At 39.7% G+C, this 27,106-nt stretch overlaps 1 protein-coding gene across 14 annotated transcripts in view; it reads right to left on the minus strand.

Moving 5' to 3' along the window:
• ARHGAP12 (Rho GTPase activating protein 12) overlaps window positions 1–18,966 on the minus strand; it is a 76,101-nt gene extending 57,135 nt beyond the window's left edge. For 10 of the 14 annotated variants that reach the window (XM_032692809.1, XM_032692800.1, XM_032692791.1 and 7 more), the window contains exons 1-3: window positions 18,876–18,966; window positions 17,812–17,927; window positions 12,288–13,036 (exon numbers count right to left, since the gene is read on the minus strand). In XM_032692809.1, coding sequence (XP_032548700.1) covers window positions 12,288–12,953 — 666 coding nt within the window. In that variant the 5' untranslated portion in view covers window positions 12,954–13,036; window positions 17,812–17,927; window positions 18,876–18,966. Of the gene's footprint in view, window positions 1–3,607; window positions 3,632–12,287; window positions 13,037–17,811; window positions 17,928–18,875 lie in introns of those variants that run through there. The other 4 variants (XM_032692721.1, XM_032692711.1, XM_032692730.1 and 1 more) reach the window with 4 other exon arrangements.
• Window positions 18,967–27,106: the final 8,140 nt, after the last annotated feature.

The following is a 27,106-nucleotide window of genomic DNA, read 5'->3' on the forward strand; positions in this document are numbered from 1 at the left end:
ACAGCTGTCAATTAATAGAGCTTATTCTTCCTGTTGACTGTTAAGATTTTGCTGTTCACTCACATCTAGTACAACAGTTATATTAAAAACATAAAGCTATTGGGAAAATTTAAATACCTGAATAGGCTTTAGGCTAAGATTACTCCAAATGGTTTTGTCTTCACAAGAGCAGCAATTGAGTAGAGAGGGTGATTAGCTGTATCTTCTAAATAACACTTACTGGAAGTGTTATAGCCGTGCTTTTTAGATTGCCATTGAAATGGGGGATTAGAGGACGGGCAAGCAATCTGGCACAGCAACAGTGCAGCAATGGTAACAAACCTACAATGAAGCCTCAAGCTTCAAGATGAGCCTTGCAGTCATCAATCCCCTCAGAGGAACACAGCGAGATGTTAAACAGCCAAGCTCCGCTAAGAACACCTACTTCACGTTTTAGAATATGGATTCATCCCTTTTGAGCAGAAACTGAAGTTTTATGCCACCTTTTGCCATGGCAGCACAGAGCTTTTGGCCGTACTAGTTGGCATACCATGACAAAACGCATCTAGTAGCAGCAAGAAGTTACAAATATCAATTAAAAAAACAAGTCACTTGTCACAAAGTATGCCCTTAATGAGATTCTTAGTATAATATGCTCTTATGAGAAGATTCCCCCAGCAAATTATTTGGACCAAGAAGATGATTGATGGTTTTGGCAGCTTGTTTTCATAAGCTTCTTTCTCCACATAAATCTTCCCTCAAGAAACAGTAAAGATTACAGATGATAAAAAAGACATTTTCACACACTATTCATCATTTTTAACATGCGTAAACATAATTTCAGTTAACAAGTAATCTTTTAAATTGTTAAATTAAAATTAGATGACATACTACCACTTATTCATTTAGCTCATTATTAAAATAGATATCTAAAATTTCATTATTTTAAAGTCAAAACTCATTTACATCTGGCAGCTTTCAACACATTAAACCTTCCTGTCTTTAAAGACCACCAGTCCCTGTACTAGATTATCCTTTATTAAATCTGCATTCAGATCCAGTATCCTCTCACATGTTTACTGTGTAACACTGAATATAATTAGTGGGTTCTGTGACAGACAGCAGGATTTTGTACAAGGTGCAAGACAGTCACTGTATAACAACTTAGAGATTACAATTTCATTTTCAAAGGAGTCTTTCATATTTTAGGACACTGCATTTCTTTGATATCCTCACTGTCTCCCAGTACGTTGGAATGGGACATTCACCGGCCTGCCTGAAGCAATCAAACCTTAAGGCAAAAAGCAATAGATGGAAAACATGCCTGACATTAAAATGAGTACTTCTTGTTTTTCCAATACTTCACATGTGTTTTGTATTGAAAACTCCCCTGACCAGGAAAAAGAATTACTTCTGATTTTGGCACTTATGGAAATGAAGTTCACAGCTCCACTGGACAAATATTTAAAAATTAAATTCCCTTTACAAGTTGGGCTTTTAACAGGCTCTTTACGTATTGTCACCTCCAGTACATATACCTACATCAGCTGTTTAGTTTGCATGTTGAAGTTTCTAAATAAACCATAAAAATCCCACATATATTAGCATCTATCACTTATACTGGAGGGGAGAGAGATATAAAGAATTAAGACGAAATGTCACAAGTCCTTCTAAATTCACAAGACATTGTCTCCACAATATATATGCTCCAGCACACAAGCAAAACCTTCAAGTTCTGTTAGGGCTGCTTGAACCACCTCGAACTCATGTATTTTAATGACTTAGGACAAAGAAGATCTACTATTACATCATGTATAACATTTTTGTCTGTTAATGAAGGATAAAGTAGAAAGCTAAGTCTCATGCCAGAGAAGACATACAAAGAACACTAAATCAAGATTTCAGTTCAAAATTATGCCTTAAAAAACATAATACAGTGAACAAAGTAAGTGTCAGCAGCTGGCATATTTATATACATCATATTTATATATTTATATAAGAGGTGCTTCAAATTTTGAGCAAAGCAGGAATATTTTCCTTAGTAGCTATTTAAGACCACATAAAGAAAAGCCTGTACATAATTATACCATGGTGCTTCTAAGATATTGCTTCTAAGATATTTTTTAATTTTCAACTTTTAACTGAGCTAAAATAGGCTACAATAACTCCACTTCTAACAGTAGGATCCTGTTTTGCAAAAGTATACCAAATAGTAGGATGAATATTTTTAGAAATACATCCAACCCACTGTGCGTAACTTCAAGAAGTTAGAGATATTTGAAGATCACTTTTGAGGGCTTTTTTAAATGCCGAAGGCAAGTAAGTACACAGTTGTACATTTGAAGACATCTCATAACCCCAGAAATACTCAGCCATAGGCTATTCGTACTGCTTGCAGCAGAACTAAGCAAGCAATAAAATTGTTATGGGAATCTCAACCAGGTTTCATCTCTTTTTCCCCCCTACAACAACTAAAAAAAGTATTTGTTCTTTGACTGTATTTCTTAGTCTGTTTCTCTCTACTTGCAGACAGTTTGTTGGCACCCAGTTTTAGAGCAGAAAGCATGAAACACTCAGCCATGCATTTCTGCACTTTTTCTTCCCCTTTATTTTCCTTACACTAGCAAGAATGTCTTTCATTTTTAAGAACAGCTATTTCTGCAGTTCAGTATCCAGAGTAAATAAGTATCCCTCTGTCACTTTATTTCATGTTTCAACATTAAAAAAGATGTTAAAACAAAGTAAGTCTGCAACTACCACTTTACCTCAATGAAATTAGACATTAAACCAGCAATTTTTGTTTCAGATGACAGTTAAGAAGATACAAAAAGACTTAGTATTTGTGGAATTTTATTTACTTTACAGTTTGAGGCTGTACTCAAGCCCAGATCCAGCCATACCAAGGACAACACAGAGGCCTGGCTTGGCACTCAAATCGCTGTTTAACATAATACTTTGAGAAGCAAAGCAGCAGTTTCTGGACAGAGAGTAAGAAGGCACTGTGAGAAGATGATGTGAGAGCAGGATAAGCATATGGAATTCCTGAGACCACCTCTAGGCACAGAATTTAAATGTATCCCTTCACACTACAGTCAAAAACTTTCCTCAGAAAATCAACTGCAAAGAAAGAATTTGTCAGTGTAGTATTATCTTACCCCACAGCGTTCTCTTCAGTTGTTTTAATAAATAGCATACCAAAGACCTGCAGCAGCTAGAAAGCACTGTCTTACAGTCCCCACAAATGCTGTACAGGGTATCATCACACCTTAAGTTTGGACACAATCTGCTGAGGCTTTACATAAGAAGATTTACATAAGAAGAAAATAATAAAAGAGTTTAGAGCTAGATCTTTACCTCAGCACTTGGGATTTGGGTTTTTCTGTTTTTCCATGAAAGAACTGAAGGAAAAAAACCCCAAACCAAAAACCCAAGCCCAAGCACATGTAGTTTTTATATATATAATTAACTGAAAAGTAAACAAAACTTAAAACTTACACCTTGATGCATCACAACCCACAACCTGCTATAGGAACTAAGTGCTAAGTGCTCTCAACCTTGGGAAACAGAGACAGGTGTCTCTGAGATTGAAGGACGAAAAAATAACAGGAAAAAGTATCTAAAGTTTTACTTCCCTCATCCTGTATGTTGTGTCTTCTCAGGCAGTCACATGACCTTCAGGTTGGCAAAGGCAAGAGGAAGGAAAGCAAGTGGAGCTGAAGGCTGTAGCTTGTTACTGAGAAGGCTGCACTGGGCGATGGTTTAGGAGCTGCCACCGGCACAAGCGCGAGCAGATGAGCTCAGCGAGGGAATGAGAGATGAGCAAAGGGTCAGGAGGACAATGCTGTGTGACCACTGGGCCACGGGCAGGGCTACACTGTCTCTTCTGAAGCGCTCAGTATTCAGCTCCCTGCCTAAAGCAAGGCAGCCACAGAGCCTGGCTGTGGAGGCGATGCAGTCCTCTGGGCAAAGCCCGGGGGCGTGAGCACGAAGGAGTAACACATTACATGCAGTATGGAAAGTACAGAGCCTCAGGGTAGCGTGAAAATGCCACTGAAAATTAGAGTGCAGCACCTGGAAGGAATGATAAGAAAAAAGTCACAGCTAGGACAAATGGACTTACTTGGAGGACAGAAAAGAAAAATGATGAGCACATCTCATGGGGTTTTCGTGAAGGAGCTTAAAGTTGGTAGCCACACTGTATGATGTGCATCTCAAGATCAAAGTGCTATCAAGAAACAGAACAACAACCCCTGATTTTTTTGTATCTCATATATATAATTGTATGTAGAGAATATATGTATATACATATATACACATGCACATACATAGTTCCCTATGCCTAAAGCACAATGCAGCTATGCATGACATATTATGACATGACATGTTAATATCTATTAGCTTTTTCAGTTGGATGTAGAGAACCAAGAATTGATATGGATAGTGCCAAGCATGTTGATAGATCATCAGTGGCAGAGGGAAAGTACCTTTATTCAATTTCAACAGGAAAAGCAGTCAAATCAAAGTTGCTCAAGAACCTCATATTTAGTGTTACAACACTTTAAGGCAGGATAAAACTTCTTCTAAAGATAAACAATGGCTAAGTGCAATACTATAGAGTTTCTGTCGTAGCATGAATAATTTCTAGACAATATCCTGGCAATCTTTCAAGGCCTCTGGAAAAGAAAAGTGTATACAATACTCCTAGATAAGTTGAACAAGCAGTTGAGAGTGTAGAAAGTTTGTTAACTGTACTTTTGGTTTTATCAGACACAACATTTTATTACAGTATGTCTTTACATAAGCATATTTGTTGCATGTGTGTCCCATCACATCAATGACACTAAAAAGTCAGTCCATCAGATTTGCTGACTTTGCACTAGACTGTGACTGCTCAAGTTGCAATAAAGGGCAATGAACATGCTCATCACAACACTGCATAGGCCAGCACCACCATCTCACTGCTGTACTGAAGTAAATATTTGTATTTACTTCAGGTGGTGACTAGAGCAGCAAAGTGACTCAACTGAACAATAATCCACAAAAAGCAAAAAGATGGCAACTGTGTACACTAGACATGTCCAGAAATCATACATAAAACTCTGCTCTTCAGCACTGTGTTTCAACAAAACACAGGGAAGTTGCTTAATTTAACTAGATAATCTGAAGATCATCCAGAAGCCCTAGGTAAACCATTAAAAAAGGGAACAATTAAAATTATGTTAATTAAATTCAAAATGTAATATATAATTTCAGATTCAAAACAGGAGCCAGTAAGTTTCTAATCATGATTTTGATTACAAACAGAAGTTGAAGACAGATAATGTAACATCAAAACTCAGCATAAGCAATAACCTTAACTCAGACAGCTCTTCAACTTCTAGCTTTCATTTACAAAACTTTTATCAGATAGAGAACTAGAACGAATTAAATTATAGACTCCAAACACCTATGCCAGCCTTCACAGCATCATTGTACACAAGGTCCAAATCTCTGTCAAAAGAATTTACAAAGACAAGACAAGCAGATAAAAACCGCTGAAAGGAAAAAATACCAAAATTAAGGTTGCTTTAGTTCTCAACAATCTCTCAGCCACTTCAGCAACAATAAGCACATTAACAATTTAAAAATCCAGAGTCCTCTGTATGCAGCACTAAATGTGTACTGACTATCAGAGAAGGTTTTTATGAAGCCTTCACAGAACTATTCCTACTCTTCACCCCTTCTACACTATTTTCAGCACCATTATCTCCTTTTCAAGATGAGAGAAGTTGGCAACTGCATGCTATTTAGAATTCAGAAATACCATTGAATTAGCATGCTGCGTTTCTGTTTTGCTCCATTTCCTACTACTGACATTCTCCATGCTTATTTGATTGCTTCTCTGCACTAGCCTAGCACTTTCATAAAAGAATCTACTACAATAGAACTAAAATCCACTAGAAATCTACTGTCTTTCCCAAGAGCTAGCTCAGAAGCCATATTAAGATAGGCTGAATTCAAAATTGATCCATGTAATTTAACAGTACGTTGTCCAGTTACTCACCATCGCAAAAGTGATCTGAAAATCTTCAGTTCATACTATCCTAAAAGACTGCTTTGGCCAAAAGTATTGTTCTTATTAGAACAAACTCCACATAAAGACAAAACCCATTTCTCTCAATCAGTTTTAAATCAAACATACCTGGCAGGTATGTCAGAGAAATATCAGCTGTCTGGATACTAGATATGCATAGATTTTACTTTCTTTTTTTTTTTTAAGCACTAATGTCTATTATTCCAGAGAGCTGTCTAAAAAAAAGGAAAAAAGTGTTCTGTATTTTGTTCTACCGAGTCATACGTTCCCCACCGTTTTGTCATGCTGCTGTGAAACAAATGACACTTTCTTTAGGATTCTACAGAATAACAGCACATTTGTTCCATAGGCAAGCACTGCAATATTAAACAACTGCCTAGATCACAACTAGGTAAAGACATACCAAATGCAGTTGTTCATATCCAGAGTTATGTGCAAGAGCAAGATATGATCCAATATTCTCAAACAGCCTCAAACAGAGTTTTATCTACTACAAAGTCTTTTCTATGTCTGGAGGTTCCCAACTTAAAATGACAGAAGCACTGCCAAGGGAGAACAAGCAAGTCCCCAGTATCTCCAGCTGCTTTCAATTTAGAAAGCAGCGAGGCAAAACACCCATTCCTTTTCCTAGGGCCACTTCTCTGTTTAAGCGTTTACTCCACCGTCTGTAAAGATTCTGTCCTCATCCTGCTGAGGCTGGCACTTTGCACTAATTCAAAAGAAAAGGCAGGTGGGACAGCAGGCACCAAGATTCATATTGCTCACTTGAAATTACATTTTCTAGATAAAAAGAGAAAAATCAATTCCATATTATGACCCTTATTCCTTAGGCAGTGCAGTTTGAGCTTCATCTGAGCTGGTAAGTAATTCTAGCAGGATGAAAGGCAGAAGTTTATTCATGTAAGTTGAAGTCTTGGAAGTTCCACTTTATCATTTTCTTCATGAAATTAAGGTAAATAGGGGTGAAAAGTCAAAAGACTGTGTTGGCACTTGCAGAATTTTAATCGTGCTCTAGATGTTTGTTTCAATTCTGAAAGCTCAACACGAAACTGCATGTAACAAGTAGATCTGTACCTTACTCAGCTGAGCATTCGAACACCAGCATTAGAACAACTAAAACCAACCTGTCTCACAGTTCACGATTTTTTGACAACTGCCTGACACAGTGTTTGTTGGGCTTTTTTAAAAGAAGGTCAATCTGATTTGCAGCAGGGACGTTCAGAGGGGTATATGGGATATGGGCTGTGGGCAGTGTTCGTGGGACACGGTGGCTTCTCATTTTAGGGCATCTAAATTCAGAATTACTCACTCAGACTGAGAGGGACAACTATCTGCTACCTGACTTACATATTAAAAATACTAAGACCAAGCTGATCACAAACAGCACCACTGTAAAGTGAAACTATCCAGATCTGTTGACACTAGGTAGGAAAAAAAAACCACAACAACAACAAAGACACACAAAGCCAGCCAGGAAAAGTATTCCTTAATGTCATCTGCCTAGAACCTTTGAGTTACTGATGTAACTTAGCAAACATTTCAAGCTGTTTACAAAGTTCTGGCAGCAGTTACTGTAATTACAAAAAAAAAAAAATTAAATTAATGTTTTATAAAACTCAAACTATAAAGCTTTTAGTTCCTTGTCATTGAAAGTTATTCTTCACCTCATTATAATAGTCTTATTTCAGCATTTAACACCATTAGAATAACAAATACTGATTTTAGGGAGTTAAGAGATTAAAGGACAGTACTCAAAGCATAATTCAAAATATTACATTATATATGACACTATGAATCTGCAAATATGCTCAGTTTTATTAAGAAAAAAGTTCTTGTATGCTTCCTTGATACTGTCAAATTATTTATCCCTTGAACAAGTGAATGAAGAAAAAAAAACAGCATGAAATTTCCTATCATTGAAGCAAACTAATTCTGGGCCTCACAAAACAGTGATAGCCATTTATTTTAGAGGTTTTAATATTTGACCAGCAAGGCAGTCTAACTAATCATTTGCCACCAGTCCTTAAACTAAGTGACAAAGCCAAGAATGCCAATATCTCCAGAAGATCTGTTCTGACAGCTACAGAAACACAAAATATTTTGTTTTCTTGACTAAAAAGTTACAGCAATCCCACAGAAATTGCAAAGGTAAGACAGGAAGAGCCCTTTAAGATCTTTACTATTCAGAATTAATCAAAGCAAAACAGTCATCCTAGTGATAATCCCCTTTAGTGCTTCACAGTTTATGCAATAGTCAATTACTAAAGAGGATGAAAGACAGAACAATCTTTGCAAATAGGTCACTGTCTATATTTATAATGATTAAAACCAGCCTGCTACTAAAAGTAACTTTTAATAAGCATAAAAAGTAACATTAAGACCAGGCATGTATTTACTCTTAAATATATACTATGTCTCCTGTGACAGAAGAGGAGGTAGCACTGATCAGACACAAAGTTTTTTACCATAGGCCATGCATTAGCATTGCTGAAAGCAGACTCTAGTTTCTTTCTGTAACAACTTTATTCCAAAGTATTATCCTCAAAGATAACACCTAAATATCCTGGACATGATCTCTGAACTTACCCAACTCTCTCCCTGTCTGCACACCTTCTCTCTCAAAACTTATTATTAGATTTTACCTGCAAACTCTGCCCAAGGCTGATTTCAAGACAGTAAATGTCTTCTACTTTTGCTTCATCTTTTCCTGCCTGTTTAGGCATGCCTGAACATGTAATTTTTTTTTTTCTTCAGAACAGTTACTGAGGTCTCTCCTTCTACTGCATATTGCTGGGACCTCCCATCTGCTTCTTTCAAGTACTACCCATATCTGCTAAAGAATTCCTCTTCCAAAATTTTCTTTTCCCTCACATTCCCAGCATCTCCGAGGAGTATTTTTGACCTTCCTAGAGGATCAGCACATCACACCTGACAACATTTTCCTAAAATTTTATTGAATTGCATGGATTTTCACACCTTTAAGTGACACCATCATGTCAGTGATTCTTACACCCAGCTGTGCACTTGCTCCTGAACCATTTCATTCAGTTCCAATTCTACCAGCAGTTACTGTCTCCACCAGAGATTTAAATCTGGTTAAATTGAAACTTGTTTCCTGTCAAGCCCTACTTCCTCTAATTACCTCCAGCCTTCCTAGTCCATAAACTAACATGACTCTTACAATGCCTTATGCACCACAGTTGCACCCAATAGTGGGAATTTCTTTGCATAAAACGTGAAGAACGTTCATTTCCCAGTCCTGAGGTTTCTCTTAACCACATCTTGTGCCACATCTCCATTAGCAAATACTTCTGCTCACGCTGCCACCTCTCTATCCTTCATTTCATATATCTCATCTGCTAAAAAAATCCTTCCTTTATGCAGTACTTTGGAGGCTCTGGATCTTCCAGGATTTCCAAAGCCAGCACGCCTATGAGCTCAAGACTGTACAGTTGCAGAATCTGCACTTCATTACTGCAAAGGAGAAGGAGGATCATCTTCAGGGAATAATGTAACCACCTCTTAGAAGAATCTCATAACAGAAGCATTCCTCTGAAAACACACTGAAGGTTGGGCTAAAGCTGAATACTATCACCTTAATATCCCCCAAAAAATTACTCACACAAAGGTATTATTAGTAAGGTCATTCTAGCTTCTAATCTTACAAATTTAAGAGAAAACACCTGTAGCTTAGAGTTTATTATAATGCAGACTGCATAAAACTGAACTCTACAGCAGGCAGGGGAGGGAGAAGCACAGTCAAGTCTTGTGAAGTGAAATCCTGTTTATGCGTGAAAGCCGGGAACTTGATGTTCTCACTACAGACTAAGAGCAATAAAAACAGCTTTCTGAGCCATTAATTTCTGCACAGCTGATTTCTACTAAACAATGCTCATTATTGAAAGAATTCTAAAAAACCGCCAGGCTGTTCCAGTGAGAAGCCTGGCACTCTGAATATTTAGACTGAGCAAACGGTGACATCAGTGCTACCACTGCTTTAATCCCCACGGCTGCTAAATGTCAAACATTTTCATTGTATTTAAAGAGCTTGTGATTACGCACAATGAGATTAAGTTACAAAATAAGACGAACTGCAAGGCACAGCGAGCACCCGCGCTCTCCTTGCCCTAGACTGCAAGTTCTTCAGCAACATCAGTCAGAAACTGCTACAAGTTTTCCACAGCCCAAATCCAGCATTTTTAGCATTTATTTTTAAGCACTGTGAAAACTCCCCTCTTCAGACCTTCCATAACCCAGTGAAGTCTACAGTATGTGCATTGCTGCCCCGTTTAAATCCAAACTTATAAATCGGTTGTAGCACTGAGTACAGTGGGGCAGGGTGGGAGAGGGGAGAAAGGTGAAAAGATTAAGTGTCACTGCATCAACAGGCACAAAGTCCAGTGAAAACTGAGCAGCAGGCCATATATTTATTATTCACAAAAGACACCCATGTAATATTAATTCCATCTACTTCAGAGAAGGAAATGCATCAAATTATAGTCAACACAGAAGAAGGAACTGTCCTAACATGCAATATAAATTTTAATGTAGTAAACTATTTAAAGTAGGATATACTTTCCAAGCATTCCTTAATATTCTCATAATCTGTTTGGCAATCGATTACTATGGCAGTCAACAGGCCAACACACGCTTCTAAAATAAATATCTAATTATCATTTTATCGTTCCAACTGGCTCATATCAACTACACTGAGCTAGGACAGTGCTGTAAAGAAAGTGCAAGAAAGCTCATTGGTATACAATTGGTATACTCATTGCATACAAAAGACATTATTGAAGAAAAGAAACTAAATTCAGCAATCCTATTTATTCCTTATCTGGGGGCAGGGGAGTGAAGTTAAAATAAAATTATCATGAAATACATAAATATTAGAGGCATATTGTCCCATAACTAGAGAAATTCTGAATTTCAAGAATGAGGTCAAGAATACAGTAGGATATTGAAAAACCAATGATTCTGAGTATTTCAATGAATACATATATGAGCTCATACAGTTCAAGACTACATAAATCACCTAATAAATCTTCTATCTTTAAGATCTTCCCACACTGACTCATTCCTAAGCAGATTTGTCTTCATTGTGTCTTATTAGCGAAGTACTGATTCACAGCTCTCAATGATTTTCAATTTCTAAAGTTAGCATCAAGTTTGACTTGAGATCCTCTGGTTCTCTGAATGCATGCTGCCAAGTGGAATTTAACCAAATCAGTTTTACCCAAGCAACAACAGTTTCAACAACAGTTTCACACTACAGAGTAAGAAAGTGCAAGACCAGGGAGCGTTTAAAAGAACTTAAAATAATTTAACATCTCCCTACAGAAAGATGGGGGAGGCAGATGTGAGGTGGGGGAATTATCTACATACACACACACATATATAATTATGTGTATGTACACATACATCACTGGTTTAAGAACAAACCTGGATTACAACACACTAATTAACTTGGTTACCCGTACCAGAAGTGACCTGATTAAGTCAGAGTTCTAATCTTTTGGTGGGGGTGGGGTAGGCCTGTTAAAAAAAAACAATAAAGACTGAGAGAAACTGCTTTACTAAGGACAAAGGCCATCAATGCTCAGTTTTAGCCTGAAGTAGGAGTACACCATTCCTGAGATTCTTCCATACTAATTAACAAACTCACATGTTTTGAGTTTTAATCTAGAGTAAAGTTGTGAGAAGCGGAATTGGCAGGGCTGACTCATTAAAAAAGTCTACAAATAAAATAATCAAGGCAGAAATTAAACTCCATGAAAATCTTAAGTGTAACATTTTAAAACTATTAAACCCACTCATAAATTAATTTACAGCTCTTATGCTACCTATACACACTTAGGAAAAATTAACAGTAACTAGCACTGTTATTTCAACAAGCCAAGTAGTGAAGAATTACAGCAGTAGGCTCCCTTCCTCTGAAAGAAAATGTAACCCAAATTCAGTGTCATATCAAAACAACCCTAATAAAGAAAGAACAACAGTGTTTCTGTAACTTTCAATCACAGTATAATGTAAATGGAATTCCCAAAGCACAGTAATTCTGCAAGGACTAGAGCTATACTCATCAACTGTTCAGATTCCAATAACAAGTTCATGCTGAGAGAAGACATTTTTACTTCATCTGAATTTATTAGCAATAAATCTCAAAACACTAGCAAGCAATTATGGCAATAATGAGAGAAAACAAACCACATACAGGGGCCATTTTTTAGCTTACCTGTGCTTGTTCCGTGGAGCTACTACTGAGTTCATCTCCAGACTCTGAATCTTGGTGAATTTTTTCTGAGCCTTCTCCTGCTGAATCACAAGATTGTTCATGCAAAAAGCTGGTCTTCTCTATTTCCAAGAACTCTGGGCATGGGAAATGACCCATGGAGATGGTTCTAAACTGATTGGAAACCTTGGGAGATTGCAACTCGTTGTTAAGTTTTCCATTGTTTTGGGTAAGGTCCAGACTCAAACCAAGAGTTTGACCAGGGGTATTGTTCGGTCCCAGATTTTGATTGGCATCTCGAACTAAGCAAGACACTTGAACTGGAGATTTTCCAAAACTAGAAAGCTCTGGTGACTTATTCACATTTTCTGTCGATCTCTGTAATCCATGTGTCAACTTCAAAGTGTTATTTGGCAGCATGCTTGCCTGCTTAACAGGTGGCATCAGTGCTTTTCGGGGTATTTCCTTCACATACTGTGCTGGCACATAAAAGGGTTTGGAATTTTCGTCTCTTTTGACCTGCCACCAATCATCATTAGTTTTTTTCACTAAGATGTATTTCTCCCCTTGCTTAATCACAATTTTCTTGTCCTTGGCCTCGTACTCATAGTCGTATTCCACTTCAATGTACAATTGTCCTGGAAGCATCTTTCCACCCTTATCAGCCATTTCTGTTTGAAAAGATTTCACCTTTTCAGGCAAAAGGTAAGCAACATTCTGTTCCAGTATTATTTTCCCGTTAATAATCAGAGCTGTAAGACAAAAAGAGTATATGCAATAAAGTGATTGTTTAAGAGAACTACAAGAGAAAATAATTTCAAAAATAATCCTGCCTATGTCAACCTTAGACTAATTAATTGATGGAAAAGTGCAGTATTTTCAGATATCTCTCCTGGTGATGAAACAGAAAAATTAGTAGAACAGCAGCCACCGATTTAACTCTCCTACTCACACAAGTCTCCTGCTATCAAATGGCTTGTTATTTCTTTTACTAAATAAGGTTGATTGATCATCAGAGGTTTGGTGGGAGGACTGGTCTGACTCAATCTCTTGCTCACACACAGGCTTAATTTCTTCACGAAACTGTGTTACTACACTGATTTTAATCAAAATAGTCAAAAGAAGACTATTATTCCCTTATTTTGATTCCTCTTTCAGTTCAGGACTCCCTTCAGAGTGCTCAGCATTCCTTACAGAATCCCTTAAATCTTCCTGCAATGCTACACCCCAGTCACTAGGTTCAGAATGTACTGGCAATCCCTGACCCACACGTGTTGCAGGCCCCGGAGAGCCTGCTCACCTTCTCACTGGAGCAGGAGACAACCAGGGGGCTGCGTGACCCACACTGCCTAAGGCTGCAGGTCACGGTGCCTTTTAAACAAGTGGTATAATCACTTTTTCTTATTCATTTATCTAAATTGCTACTATAACTGCAACACCCAGAATCATGGTAGTATGAGATAAAAGTATTCAACATTTCCCAAATGCTTTCGTTTCATTGGTTTAAATTCTGTATATTAAGTTTGCTCTTAAGAGAGCTTTTTGTGATATTTAACTCATAGAAAACCTGATATAACCAAATATTTAAGGGTTAAAACTGAAAATGCAAACAAAAACCTCAACAGTAATAAACAAAAACTATGAACCAAAACCAAAATGGATAATAAATGAAAGGATAATAATACATGAAAATTTTTAAAAGTACTTTCAGCACCTTATAATCCAGACAACTGCATCCACACCCATGAATTACCAGTTCTCTCTATTTAATCATGTAGCATTAATGTCAGAATTCATGAGTGGATAAGCATCAGTCTTGCCAACTTACACTGAACAAAACATAGTAAATTAACATGAAAGATGTGATTTTTAATCTTGAAAAACAATGCACGAAAGTAAACGGAAAGACCTCCAGCATTCACATAGAACACAGGAAAATTCAAGTAAAATGCTGCCACATTTAATCTTATAAAGATTAACAAATACATCTTTTCATTTTTAAATCCATGTTTAATGAATAAAAAAAGTTATGTAGAAACTTGTAGCTCTGCAAGTTAAGACTTTATGATGAGATTTGTAGCATTTACCCTGCCACAGAGGGGAACTAATGCAATTCTATGCAGGCACACACATGCAGAGTGAACTCAGTTCCTAAACAGTACTACGGACAGAAATAACAAAAAGAACTTCTGGGGAGAGCTAAAGCAGAAACCACTGAGAGTTCTTCAATTTTCTTTTGCCACTTCTGTTATTTGATCTGAGCCTTGAAAAAAATACATTTGCCACATAACTTAGGAGAAAAAGTAGAAGATAAAAAGCTAAAGTATGATGCCAAGACAGAAGTGCCCATCTTTAATCTGTGTCTTTCTCTCTCTTGCATCCATCATCTTTTACTTCCAGAAAGCATTTCCTACAGGTAACTAGAAAGCGACCACCATTTACAGGACTCTAAATGGAATCACGAAGCCAGATTTACAGTTTTATTGAGGACTTGGCAGAAGGAATGATGGTACCACATTCAACAGAGCTGACAATAGGAACACAAAGCAGTAGAAAAGAATGCCATGATTCTGGTGTTTACTCTCTACCATGAAATGGTATGTTGACATTCATATTATTACAGTCTATTTGCAGCCTCGGTACAAAACAATTTGCTTACCTGCTGCTCTACATAAATAGATATTTTTAAGTGCAGCTCTGCAGTTGTTTAGCAACAATAGCAGAAGGTAAACATGAACAAATTGCAGCCATTCCCACTCTGTTCCTAGTTTTGGAAGCTCTGCCATGTAAGCGTTATTTTTTTCTTGTTACTAAACCAGACTTCTTGCAACACTTCTTCAAAGTTGTTACCAACCCCTTTCATGGCTTCCAGGTCATATGCCAGAAAAATGCAAGTCTTACCGAGTTGCAGTCTATCTCAAAGCTCTGCTACCTCAAAAGTTGAAATATAGAGAAACAGTGAATGGGTCCTTGTCCTTTCTCCCACACAGAAACCAAAAACAGAACATAAGCCTCCAATTTCCCACAGGGCTAACAAGTGTTTAAAAGCTTGAATTTTTCATTTCTCTTCTGCCAGTTCCATATGATTATTTATTGAGAATGCATGCTTAAAATTTTTTCAAGGCAGAGAGATTCAACAAGTTGCATTTTATGTTTAAAAAACCACAAAATTTTAAGAAATACTAGTTAAATAAAACACAACCACTACAAAAATAGTTCTATCCACTTCTGAAGTCAGTTTTGCAGTCTCATCCCTTTCCAAAACAACAACAACAAAAAAAAAAAAAAAAACAACAAAAATAAGCAGCAGAAATTTTGTTCTTTCATCCAAGCTGCAAAATTATCAAGTCAATAGCAAACATTTGGTAACGTTGAACATACGATCAAAAAGAGACAGGCTCTGTTCTGTGTTTGGCCAGAACACCAAAGCAGTTATACAAAGACATCACATCATCAGGATCAAGAAAGGCTCTAATTCTCCTCCACAACACAGAAGAAAGAGATACCTATGGTATAGGTAGGAAATTAACCCTGTAGGTCTGCAAACAAATACCATGGCCTTGATTTAATTCAAATGCATTAATTTTTATTTTGCTTGAATTTTTTTAATGCAGCTGTTGCGTCACATGTACTCCATGTGCAGCGCAGAGGATGGCTAATTGTAATGTCCTTTCATGAAGCTGCCTCAGAGAACACAGACTGAAGAGCCATGGGAGCCTTGATCAGACCTCCCTATGAGGGGTTCACAATGAAGCAGGTGTGAATGCACAATATTGACATTTGGAGTACTGATTTCATTGTGTTACTAATCAACAACTGAAGCCATATGGCTGGTCAGACCTTGTAACCTCACTGCATTTTTTTTTCCTTTACAATTACCTGTAACATTGATGGCACCCAATTTAGTAAAGAAGGTTGAAGAACCCTAATTAGAGGACAATAAGTATGAAAAATCATTTACTGTAAGCTTTAATACCTCAAATACAGTCTCAATATCTGATTAAGAGGTTAATAATAACAAATGGTCTCACTAGCAATGAAGACCCAAGAAAACTCATTCATGAACACCAAAAAACAGACTCAGGCCTCACTTTTCTTCTAGTGAGGAAAAACCCAATCGCTACAGGGTAGCTAAGGTGAGCCACATCCCCACGTGGAAACATGAACCACGTCTTTCATGGAGCATTGACACGCGCGGCCCCGGGTGCAGCAGCCCGGCCACGTTCGAGAAGCGATAGGCGAGCAGGTCTTTCACCCGAAGCAGAGATCCCTTCGGACTCCGACTGCCGATGGAACTGTTCCCATGTCTTACTCAGCTAAGGCTGAGTAAGGCTGGCAACCCTCGGTGTTCGAGAGGTCAGCTCCTCCCTCTCCCCCAGCACTCCGCCCGCGGGCGCCGCCGCGCCCCTGCCCGGGACGGCACAGCCCGATCAGCTCCGCTCCTCCCGGGACGGCACAGCCCGATCAGCTCCGCTCCTCCCGGGACGGCACAGCCTGCTCCGCACTCAGGGCCCGGGGGCAGCTCTCCCCACAGGCGGGTGCACGCGTAGCACCAGGGATTCTGCGTGCAAACATTAGCCTCTAGCTAGATTTTATGTGTGTCCCCACAAAACGACACTGTTTATCTAAACCCGATGTGACAGCTTCAGCCACCCTCAGACAGGTAGGGTTCAGAGAGCTGTAGGGCTGCTCTGAGGTGTGCCTTTCCTAGGGCAACCCAAACCCTGCAGCAGCACTCTCACCTCCCTACAGCATCCAGTCTTGACTGCAGAATGATGCTCACTCAATTACCTTGAAACACAAGACCGTGTTTTCTTCAAGACCATTTACAGTCTCGTAAGTACGATCATATATGACACATATACAGTAGGCTCATATATCGTATTATATATGATCACTCCTAACTTCAGCATTATCCTAGAACTCAAGACTCCCCACCACCCCCAAAAAAATCAGGATTTAAGCAATAGGTATTTCATACCTCTCTCTTGAGATTATCAGGAACAGAGTATTTTCTTCTGATCTTCCAGAACCAGGTAACTGACTTGAGAAATACTAAAAATACTTTGTGATATTTCTTTTATTTTCCTCTGGGGAAAAAAACCCCTTACTCACTGTGGCCATGGAATTGTTACTTACTTTATAATACAAGAAGATAAGTTCTTAAAAACGCCACTATTAACTCATTGCCTTAAGTTTCTTTGTGTGACCTTGTTCACAGTGTCCTATAAAGCAGCAGCAGTTGACTTGTGTAATCTTTTTCCATTTTCAGCATCAAACTTCACCCACTGCTGAAATGAACCCTTCCACAGTGCTGATACAGAAATAAACTCAATTACAGAGGCTAAATTAAGATAAATTCTTAACAGTTCAGGCCAGATGAGATATCCTGGCTACAGCTCAATAGATTCCATGGTTCTGCTTCTCCCTGGGCAGTTTTCCTAAGGGTTCAGGCTGTACTCTGCACTGCCACTGCCTGGGAGACTGGTCCTACAATAATCTTGTCAGAATCCAACCCTATTCATACCTTTCTTCCCAAGGGGCACCACTCCTTGTCGAGCACACCTGACTCCTCAGCCAGTATTTTCATGCAGACCAGCCTTCACCGGTGCCTGTAAGAACCACCATCTGCAAAGTGTTCATCTAGAGCATGCAAAAGTTGTATAAAAATAGATGCAAACATGCAAATGGAAACAACATATATAACCAAAACACAGACAACTTGCAAGCTTTATGAAAACAAGCTTAGCCCTTCACTGTTTTCTCAGAGATTACTAACATACTAAGAAATCAAGCAGTAGCTGGGAGTAAACTACCTTCCGGGAGCTCACACGTCCCTAAACACTAACGGCATAATAAGTAAGCATTCAATAATTCCCCGTGACTCAAATATTGAACAAGCGATGCATTTCAAACAATTGTCAGGACAACTTTCCAGCCGGGCTGCAAGCACCTCGCACCTCCACGAGCTCCCTCCCGGCCCCGCTGGCTCCTCGGTGTGGGCTTTTGTTAAGTTGTTGACTCCGAGGGCCGGCCACAAATAGCGCGACACACCCGCACCGACCCGCCCGAGGTGCCGCGCTCAAGTTCACACAAGGGCGCCAGATCCCCCCGGCCCGGCGGGGGCGCCCGGGAAGGGCCGCGGGGCCGCCGCTGCCTCCCTTTGTCTCCCGCAGGTGAGCGAGCGCCGCCCGCACACGGCGGCTCGGGCGGCCCTGCCCGGCTGCCCCCGGGCACGGCGGGCCCGCCGGCACTGCCCAGGTGCGGAGCTGCCTCCCGGCGCCGCCCGCGGAGCGGAGCCACCGCCGCCGCCGGGGGCACTGCGGGGCGGCGCCGCCCGGACCCTCGCGGGGCGCCGGGCGCGGGGGGCGCTCCCACCGGCGCCCCGGGACTGGCCGGGAGGGCGGCACCGCACCGGGAGGGCGGCACCGCACCGGGGAGCGCTGCGGCCGCCCTGCACCGGCCCGGGCGCGGAGGTGCCACCGCGGGGCCACCCAGCCCTGCCCGATCGTCCCGCCGGCGGCCCCGCGCTCCTCCCCGCTCTCCTCCTCCTCCCCGCGCCGGGCCGAGTGCCGCGGCACCACCGCTCACCTGCCGCCCCGGGCCCCGCTCAGCCTGCGGTCGCTCCGGTTCCCGCCGCGGCCCCGCCGAGTGTCGGCTCCGGGCACGGCGGCGTCACCGCTCCGCGTCACGTGCCGGGGCGGGGCCGCGCGGGGGTGTGGCCTCAGGGGGTGTGGCGGGGGCGGGGCCCCGGACCCCGAAATTGGGGATCGCTCTGGGCATTCCGTTCGTCCCGCCGTCCGTCTTACTACACCCCCCCCTAAACCGACCCAATGCGGCCGCTGCAGTGATGCCATCATCATCTAATTCACACGGTGGTGTGAAACATCTCGACCTTTCTGTCCCCAGTGAGAACAGCAGATGGAAAACAAAAACTGCACCCCTTCCTCGCTGCAAGTAAGGGTCGATCTGTTTAATTGTTGATAACTGAAGAAATTATATTTTTTGAGTAATGAAATAAATAATAAAATAAATAATTAGCTTTGTCTGTTACACCTTATCAGTTACAACTTACTTGTTGTCTCTTACTGTTAAAGGTATTCACACCTTGTTTGGGAATATTTAGGTGGCCTTCACAGCATTTTGAAATTATGAGTAATCTTATCTTTCTCCTTTAAAAAATGGTGTCTAGTTCTCTCGGTTGCAAAGATAACCTTGAAAGCATGAACTGACTGTAACTGATACAGCAGTATCTGAATGAATCTGCAAACATCCTGAAACAATGGCATGGAGGCTGTAAACTGTCTGCACTCCATTAATCTAATGAAGGCTAATGCTGGCCTGACTTTTTCTTTGATTATTTTAACACAAGGAAGAAGGAAGGAGACAGTAAAATCATCAGAAGGTGAAAAGAACAGGTTTTCTGATGGAAGGAAAAGCAATGGCAAGAAACCAGATGAGTTCCAGCAAGAGACAGAGAGAAACTTATTGAAGAAAAGATAAAAAATAACATCAATAGGCGTAATTGAACATGTGGACTTATTTTCATAATGAACCCCAATTCATACTGTATTTACACTATCAATATTTTCTTGGTGTCTCATAGCAGGTGTTATATGACAAACATGTAAGACAAGTAGTAAACACTGCCCATACCTTATAGCTTTGCTTCTGTGTATCTTAACCTTAATACTTTGGAGGATGTCTCCTTGACACACCAAGAATCATTTGACTCTGGGCTGTCTGTTCACAAAAAAACATTATTAAAATTCTGTTGATGTTGTGAGGCTGATACCACTGTCACACCTACTCCTTCAACAGTTATTCACAGTCGTCAAGAACAAATTGGAGACCAGCATTTCTATTGTAAGGGAAATAACGTCTTGTATATGGATGTTTATTTATCATTAAAAGGCAAAAGGAACACGTAAAAGGACAGTAGTTTTGTATTCATACTTACACTTCTGTAAATTACATATACATGAAAAAGATATAGAGTAATTCAGGGTAGGGTGTTTGGCTGGATGTTTTTGTCTAGTAGGATTCTATCTGTATGTCCAGTTTTGTGGTAAAGAATAATATACTTGGGACACTTGATTATTTTTGAGCAAGCTGACTGCATTTTACCTACTGACATGCCTGAGGTATATATAAAAGCATCTCAAAAATCAGTCATAGTAACCACACTGTAATTATCCTTCCTTACTGCCAAGGTTTTACTAGAGTGCTGCAGGATATGGCATTAGTGATTCAGTCTGAGGCACTCTTCCCTCTGAGTCAATGTTGAACCAATGGTCCCACACAATATCAACATGCATAATAGAGCCAAAGGTGCCAGAAGATATGTAATTTTGAGTCCCTGCCCAAGTGCAGTCATGAAAGATTCCACATTACAAATAAACTGTCCAGCCCAGGTTCCAATTTTAGCATCTGTTATGTTTTCTGCCTTTGAAGGATTTCTCCATCATTTCACTGCAGTAGAAGGAGTTCACAACCTCTACTCACTGTGACTTTTTTCTCTTGGAGATGCAGGAGGGCTGTCATACTGACACCTCACATGGGACTATATGTATATGCTAATTGGAAACATCCAGTACATGTATTGACCCCACAAATCTCAGACTGAAAGCATTACCACCTGTAATTGCTTTATGTAGCGTATGCAAGCTATGGTAGAAATTACGGTTCATGTATCTGTTGTATTCTGAACGTTCTGTATAATAACTTCCACACAATGACATCAATCTCTGTATTTATAAACTGATACCTCATAAAAAGTAAGAGTTTGAACTGTGCCTGTCTGTTCTGTTAGGCCAGACTTTCAAAACCTTTGTCCAAATTTAATTATGTTTTCCAAAAGGAGTTGTCCTAAAGGCAGGTAAGCTCCCACGCATTCTGTTAAAGCAGTCAGCCACACAAAGGTGAAGAAGCCAGATAAGAAAGTGACATTGTAAATGCTGCAGTTCTGGAGAAAAAGTTGATACTTACAATCTATCATAAAACACAGATCCATAGAAAACAATCTTCATAGTTCTGAAAATCCAGTCTTGGAAAAATCCATTTCTGGTGTTTGAATTAGACATAGAAATGTTACTTTCTTTCATTAGAGTCAAAGTTCCGAAGTACTAGGGTCATATGGCTAAAAAGATGAGCTACTAATTTTGAAGAGCAAATTCCCATTTTACTTTTTTCTGTTCTTTTTCTTCTGATTCTGTTTCAAATCTCTGCAAGTTCAGCTGTCCATTATTTTACGCCTCAGTTCAGTAATTCTAGATGTGTGTCATGTTTTAATTAATTTGAAATGCATATCTGAGAGTGCCTGTTGCTATCCTATTACTCATTGTGCCAGGACTGATGTTAGGTAACCAGCAGAAATGTGCTGCTTAAAACGTGATCAGTATTAAACCCGAGTTGTTTATTCATTGTTTGCCACCCCTCCTCACCAAACAGACTAATCTCATTATGAACTGTGTTGATTCTTTCTTTCGGAAGTGACCGAGAAGGCAAATACAGAAAGCTTTGTCACATCTAAAAGGCAGATACTGCAAATATCCACCTTGTTCATTTGATGTTTCCCTGGGTTTTCATTCCTTTTTAGAGACTTTTTCTCTATTTGATCCTATAATCTCAGCAGTGATATGTGCTAGAGAAACCATTCTGAATTTAGACAAATGCACTTAATTCAGCAAACAGTTCTGATATAAATAGAAAATATTTTTATTTTACTTCTAATACTGTTTAAAAATTTATTTTATTAAATGGCTCAATTTGCCTGATATAAAGCACATTACCTGTGGCATCTCCTGTCTACTCTGCTCCTACTCTCAGGTTTTTTTACAGCTTCCAGCCTCTCACCTCTATCTAAAAATACTTTTACCACCTACACATAGACATACAATCAATCCCTCCTTTCTGTTCTTTCTCCGTACTACAAAAGCACTTTTTCACAAAGTGCAGATGCTGTGGGCTTTTTGCATGAACTTGTCAATTTACTCTCCATCTCCTGACTCAACTAACAGATGAGCCATTTTTATTTATATAACTGTGCATTATATGGAAAATCAATTGACAGGGGAACAACTAAAGAACATAGAAAAAGGAACCCAGATTCCTCTGAAGTTCTGCAAAGAACTTCTTTCGCCATGACACTACAAAGGAATGTTCTCTGCCTTAAGGAGGAACTTTTATCCACAGTTCAGAGAAAATTGCTTGTTTTACTGTGAAAAATCAGCAAGGAATTTGTAAAATTTTTCCACTTTGCCAGCAGATTATTTTTGCAAATTGTATTAACCAGAGTGGACAGTGTCCAATACATGTTTTTTTTACTTTGCTCTGTTCATTAGCCACACGGCTTTTATGGTGTTCAGCATTTACATCTCTCTCACATCATCCAATGGAAGCTGTGACAAAAATTCAAACATGCCTATTGTTTGTATTAGCAGTCTCAGTTTGCAAGTAAAGGACAGTTTTATACAACTATCTGATTGTCAGCACTACTAAAGAACAAAGTGGGGTTTGTTTTGGTAAAACTGATCCTTTAATTCTACTCTTGCCAAGACCTGGCTCACTGCTTACCTGTGAAGTTAAACTGTTTATGTCTTCTCGAGCATAGTGTTCCAAACTATAACACTCTATGTTTAGCACAAAAATATATCTCTGAGTCACAGCACAGAATTAAAAGTGGAGAACAGTAGTGGATAATTTCCTGACAGAATAGCTAAAGCTGACAGTGGGTGAAGGGGGACGTTTTCTTTGTGCTACCTTGACTTAAGACCTTTGCTTAAGCTAAATCTTAGTCAGCTCTGCACAGCCAGCTGTGTCTTGATTTCACCATGATTTGAGCTACCAGGCAAAACATACAAAAGGCACAATTGATCCATTAAATAATGACATCTCTTTCCTGGCATAAACCTATAATGAAAAATGCCGATATTCAAAAAAGCATAATGTCCATTTATACCTTGAAAATTAAGGAGAGTCCTGCAACAGTGTCTTTCATTTCTAAGTACATTATTTTTTGTCCAGTGGAAAGGAAGGAAATATGTTTATGAACCACTGATAAGCAGAATAAAGATGTTACATAGCTGTGCAAAAAAGAATTTAACAAAACCTTGCGTGTTAAATTCTTTTTTTCATTTTTAAGTTCATTTTATTGTACTGCACCAAATTCAGGCTTAAGGAAGATGCACGAGGGAGTTTCTGGTTCCCCAAATCACACAAGTTCAGAATCTGCTCCAGTGCAAGGGCCCAGCATGACTTGGTAAACAACCCACTTGCTGATGGGTACTCTGAAACTGGAAGTTCCAACTCATACTGCAATTTTCTAGACCTATGCAACCCCAGAGGCTTCTCAAGGTCCAGTGAAGTTCCCAGTGGGCAGTTAAAGTGCAGTTATGTGAGGTTGTCTGGTTAATACTGAATATTTTTTATGAGGAACAGCAGAAATTGATAGACTGGGTGGGGTTCACCTCAGCTTAACAGGCATAGCGAAGAGTCACGGGAGAGGTTCATCCTGCCCAAAGTTTTTTGAGTGTCTGTTAGTGTGTATCTGCAACAAAGATAGGTGTCTAAGCTCCCTTCGGACTCAGTGGAATTCTATTTGTTACAGTAAAAGGAGTCTGGAGAGTAATTCATCTCATTTTAAAGTAGGTTCCCACTTCTGGTCAGAGCAATTGCACTCTAGAGTCTGTTCAGGTACTTAAACAGTGGAAATCACTATCACTGGAATTGGTAAATGTCAGAAGTTTTCATGTTCAAAAAGAATTAGACAAATTCACGGGGGGAAAAAAAGAGTGACTTAGATTTTAATTTTCAGCTGCCCGAAATTAATTTAATTCTACCTATGACCAGAAAAATAGACACTCATGTGTTATATTTCAGTTTTTCTCTGAAACCTTTTCTTATACAGGCATGCTATTTTCTCTAAAATGGTATTGCTTAGTCGCCATGGTGTTGGTCTTGAAGAAAACTGAGCTAGAGAGCAATCCTGGTGGAAGAGGTTTCACTTTAGGGATCCCAGCGATTCAGAAAAATATTTCATCTGATAACTGTGATAATCAACTCGGTAAACATTCTCACAGATGACAGTCTAAGACTATGGCCGTGCTGGTAAACAAACTGGGCCACCCACCACGTTAAACTGTTATCATGCTCCCTGACATGTTTTTGGCACATGGTTTTGGCCAAACCAAACAAGTTCATGTTCAAGCAGTTTGAGAATTAGCACGCGCCAGAGACTGTTCCCATTAGGCCTTTTGGATACATCCACCCTGGTTTTGAGGATGGAAGAGTGTAGCTGATAGATGATGCCAGTTCACTATGGCCAGAGGACAGTCTTAGCCAGTTCTATTTACTAGTGCAGGCACAGCTTTAGTGTCCAAGGCTGTCTATGTGACTGAGTGACCTGCTCCCGCACAAAGTAGTGTATGTGCAGGGTGGCTCTCCTATTTGAGCTGTGAACAGACATGAGTTGGAAATTAGGAGGTGCTTTCTACCTATAATAGAAATAATAACTAGGGTAGCCAGTGGTAGCAAGGGTAAAAAGTACTCTTTTATCATTCAGCAAGGAAGAGACCCTTTTTTTTCAACTCCTTGTTGTCAGTAAAGTGTAGATTTTGAACGGCTCCAGAGAGAATACTAGAATCAGAAAAAATCTTAACTTATTTCTAGATGCTGTTAGATACATTTAGACAAAATATGTGATTTGGTTGCTATGTCCAAGAAAGAAGGAAGTGAAGGTCCCTGAATTCTCTAAGGCTATGCCTAAACCAATGAGGCCTGAGCATCTCTCAGACAGGGAGGCCAACCAGCCCAGTCATAGAGCTCTTCCTCTTCAAAATCAGGTGTTCACATCTAAACTACTTATTGGGAAAGGTCCCATTGCAGGACATGTGTGGGAGACAGCAAGCTGGTCTCTGACCAAAGCCATGGGGAGGACTGCTCAAACAATTTCACAGTATAGATGATCAAGTTCCAGTGCCTGCCACCATGTTTAATTGACTAGTACAGATGTCACCTTTTGTTCTTCCTTCTCCAGTTCCTCTGTTCCATTATAGCCCCTGCACCAACTCTTCTCTATTTAATTCTGCTTCATAAAAGAAAAAATCCCCAACCCTCCTATGCTAATAGCTACTGCAGAAAGAGTCAGGTATAAGGTCATGACATTTCCATGACAAGCTGTATTTCTATCTTTCATTTCTGTGTTTTGCTTCTGACAAAAAAAGTTATTTCAAGTTCCTGAGTGGGCTGGTATGAAGGAAACTATGTGCTGGCTCAGAGTTCTTAGTAATTTCAGTATATCATAGCCATTCCCAAGGAGTCACTGGAGTTCAGAGCCCAAACCCTTTCCAATCCTGTCACTCCTTCTTCAAATAGAGATATCCTCAAGAATCCAAGTCCACATTTTGTCTTATGTTTGCTTTCCTGCAAGGTTCTCTACTGGTTTTCCTTGCTCTTTCTGTTTGGCCAATTGTTTTCCATTGAAAATCAAAAAGAAACCCTTATAAAGTGTTTCATTGCTTGAAGGCTGGCGTAGCAATAATGCCATAGGTGACACAGTCAATGCTGCTGTTAGTTCTGCTGTCTCACCTGCTTCTAGCCAGAAATGAGTCATTCCAGTTTTTCACTAGAAAGGCAACCATGGGAGAAAGTGATAAAAAGGGATTGGCTGGGTCTTTGGTATTTCCATGTGGTTTTTAAATAGTAAAATAGAAGATTCATTAGAAAGAATGGACTTTTTTTGTATTTTGGCTGGACCAGCATAGGTTTACCCCCCAAAGTGACGTGAAGGATCCCCTGGAAGATTTCTGGTAGATCACAGATTGACTTTACAGTTGCTCTGTGATAAAGAAAGGGAGAAATCAAAGACTGTGTTAGCTGTGACATTGTTTTGCACCTCTTTGCCATAGTTGTTGTCTACTGCCTTTTCCGCCATTCACTGAGCTGGCACTCCCTAAAGTGTTCATGGAAACATCTTACCCTCATCAAAGTCATTAAGCCAATCCCCAGACTCTTTTTATTTTCACCAAAATCCTTGATTCATGTAATCACAGACTTCATTTGAAAAGTCAGGTTTCAATTTAATAAATGCTAAACTTTTAGAGGCTTATACCTCTTTTGAAGACCATTAAATAAAAACCTGTGCAGTATATGGGCATTTTAGTCAGTTCTAATTAGCTCAGTCCCTAATTAGAAAGTCTAGAAGCCTTGTGTATACTAGGTCATGACATTACCAGTACATAATATATTCGCTCCATCCGCTGTTTTACATAACTGAGGTCATGATCTCTTCCTGCAGAGTGGGAAGAAATATGATGCAGCACCTGTCTGCCCCAATGACAGAGTGATGCTGTGTAGGATGTTGGTTTCGGTCAGGATGAAACTATGTCCTGGAAGGGAGGGGCCCCAGAGCAGTTGCAAACAGCTGAGCCAAGATAAAAACTGTTAACACCAAGGCAGATTCCCAAGGAAGTAGTGGCAGAGCTGTAAGTATCTATTAAACTACTGATAAAAGAGTCCCTAGAAGGTGCTTCCAATTATGAAATAATAGCTCCTACCTTAGGGATGAATAAACTCCAAAGCCAAATGAGAGATGTTCACTGGCTTAGAGTTTTGTTAGCATTATGTTTGCAATTAATGCAAAGGGAGGGAGAGTTCTCAGGCTTCCTACTGAGACAAAAAAAAGCAAGGGAGGGTGGGGGGTGGAAAAGCAAAATTAAAAACAGGCCCCAACTTGGGTCAAAACCAATTTAGATGTGATAGTTTTTATAGCAAAACAAAGACCTTGTAGTTTAGTTCAAATTAGGCAGAAACTGGATTTAAAA

Source organism: Chiroxiphia lanceolata, chromosome 1 (assembly GCF_009829145.1).
Source record: "Chiroxiphia lanceolata isolate bChiLan1 chromosome 1, bChiLan1.pri, whole genome shotgun sequence".
Classification (NCBI taxonomy): Eukaryota; Metazoa; Chordata; class Aves; order Passeriformes; family Pipridae; genus Chiroxiphia; species Chiroxiphia lanceolata.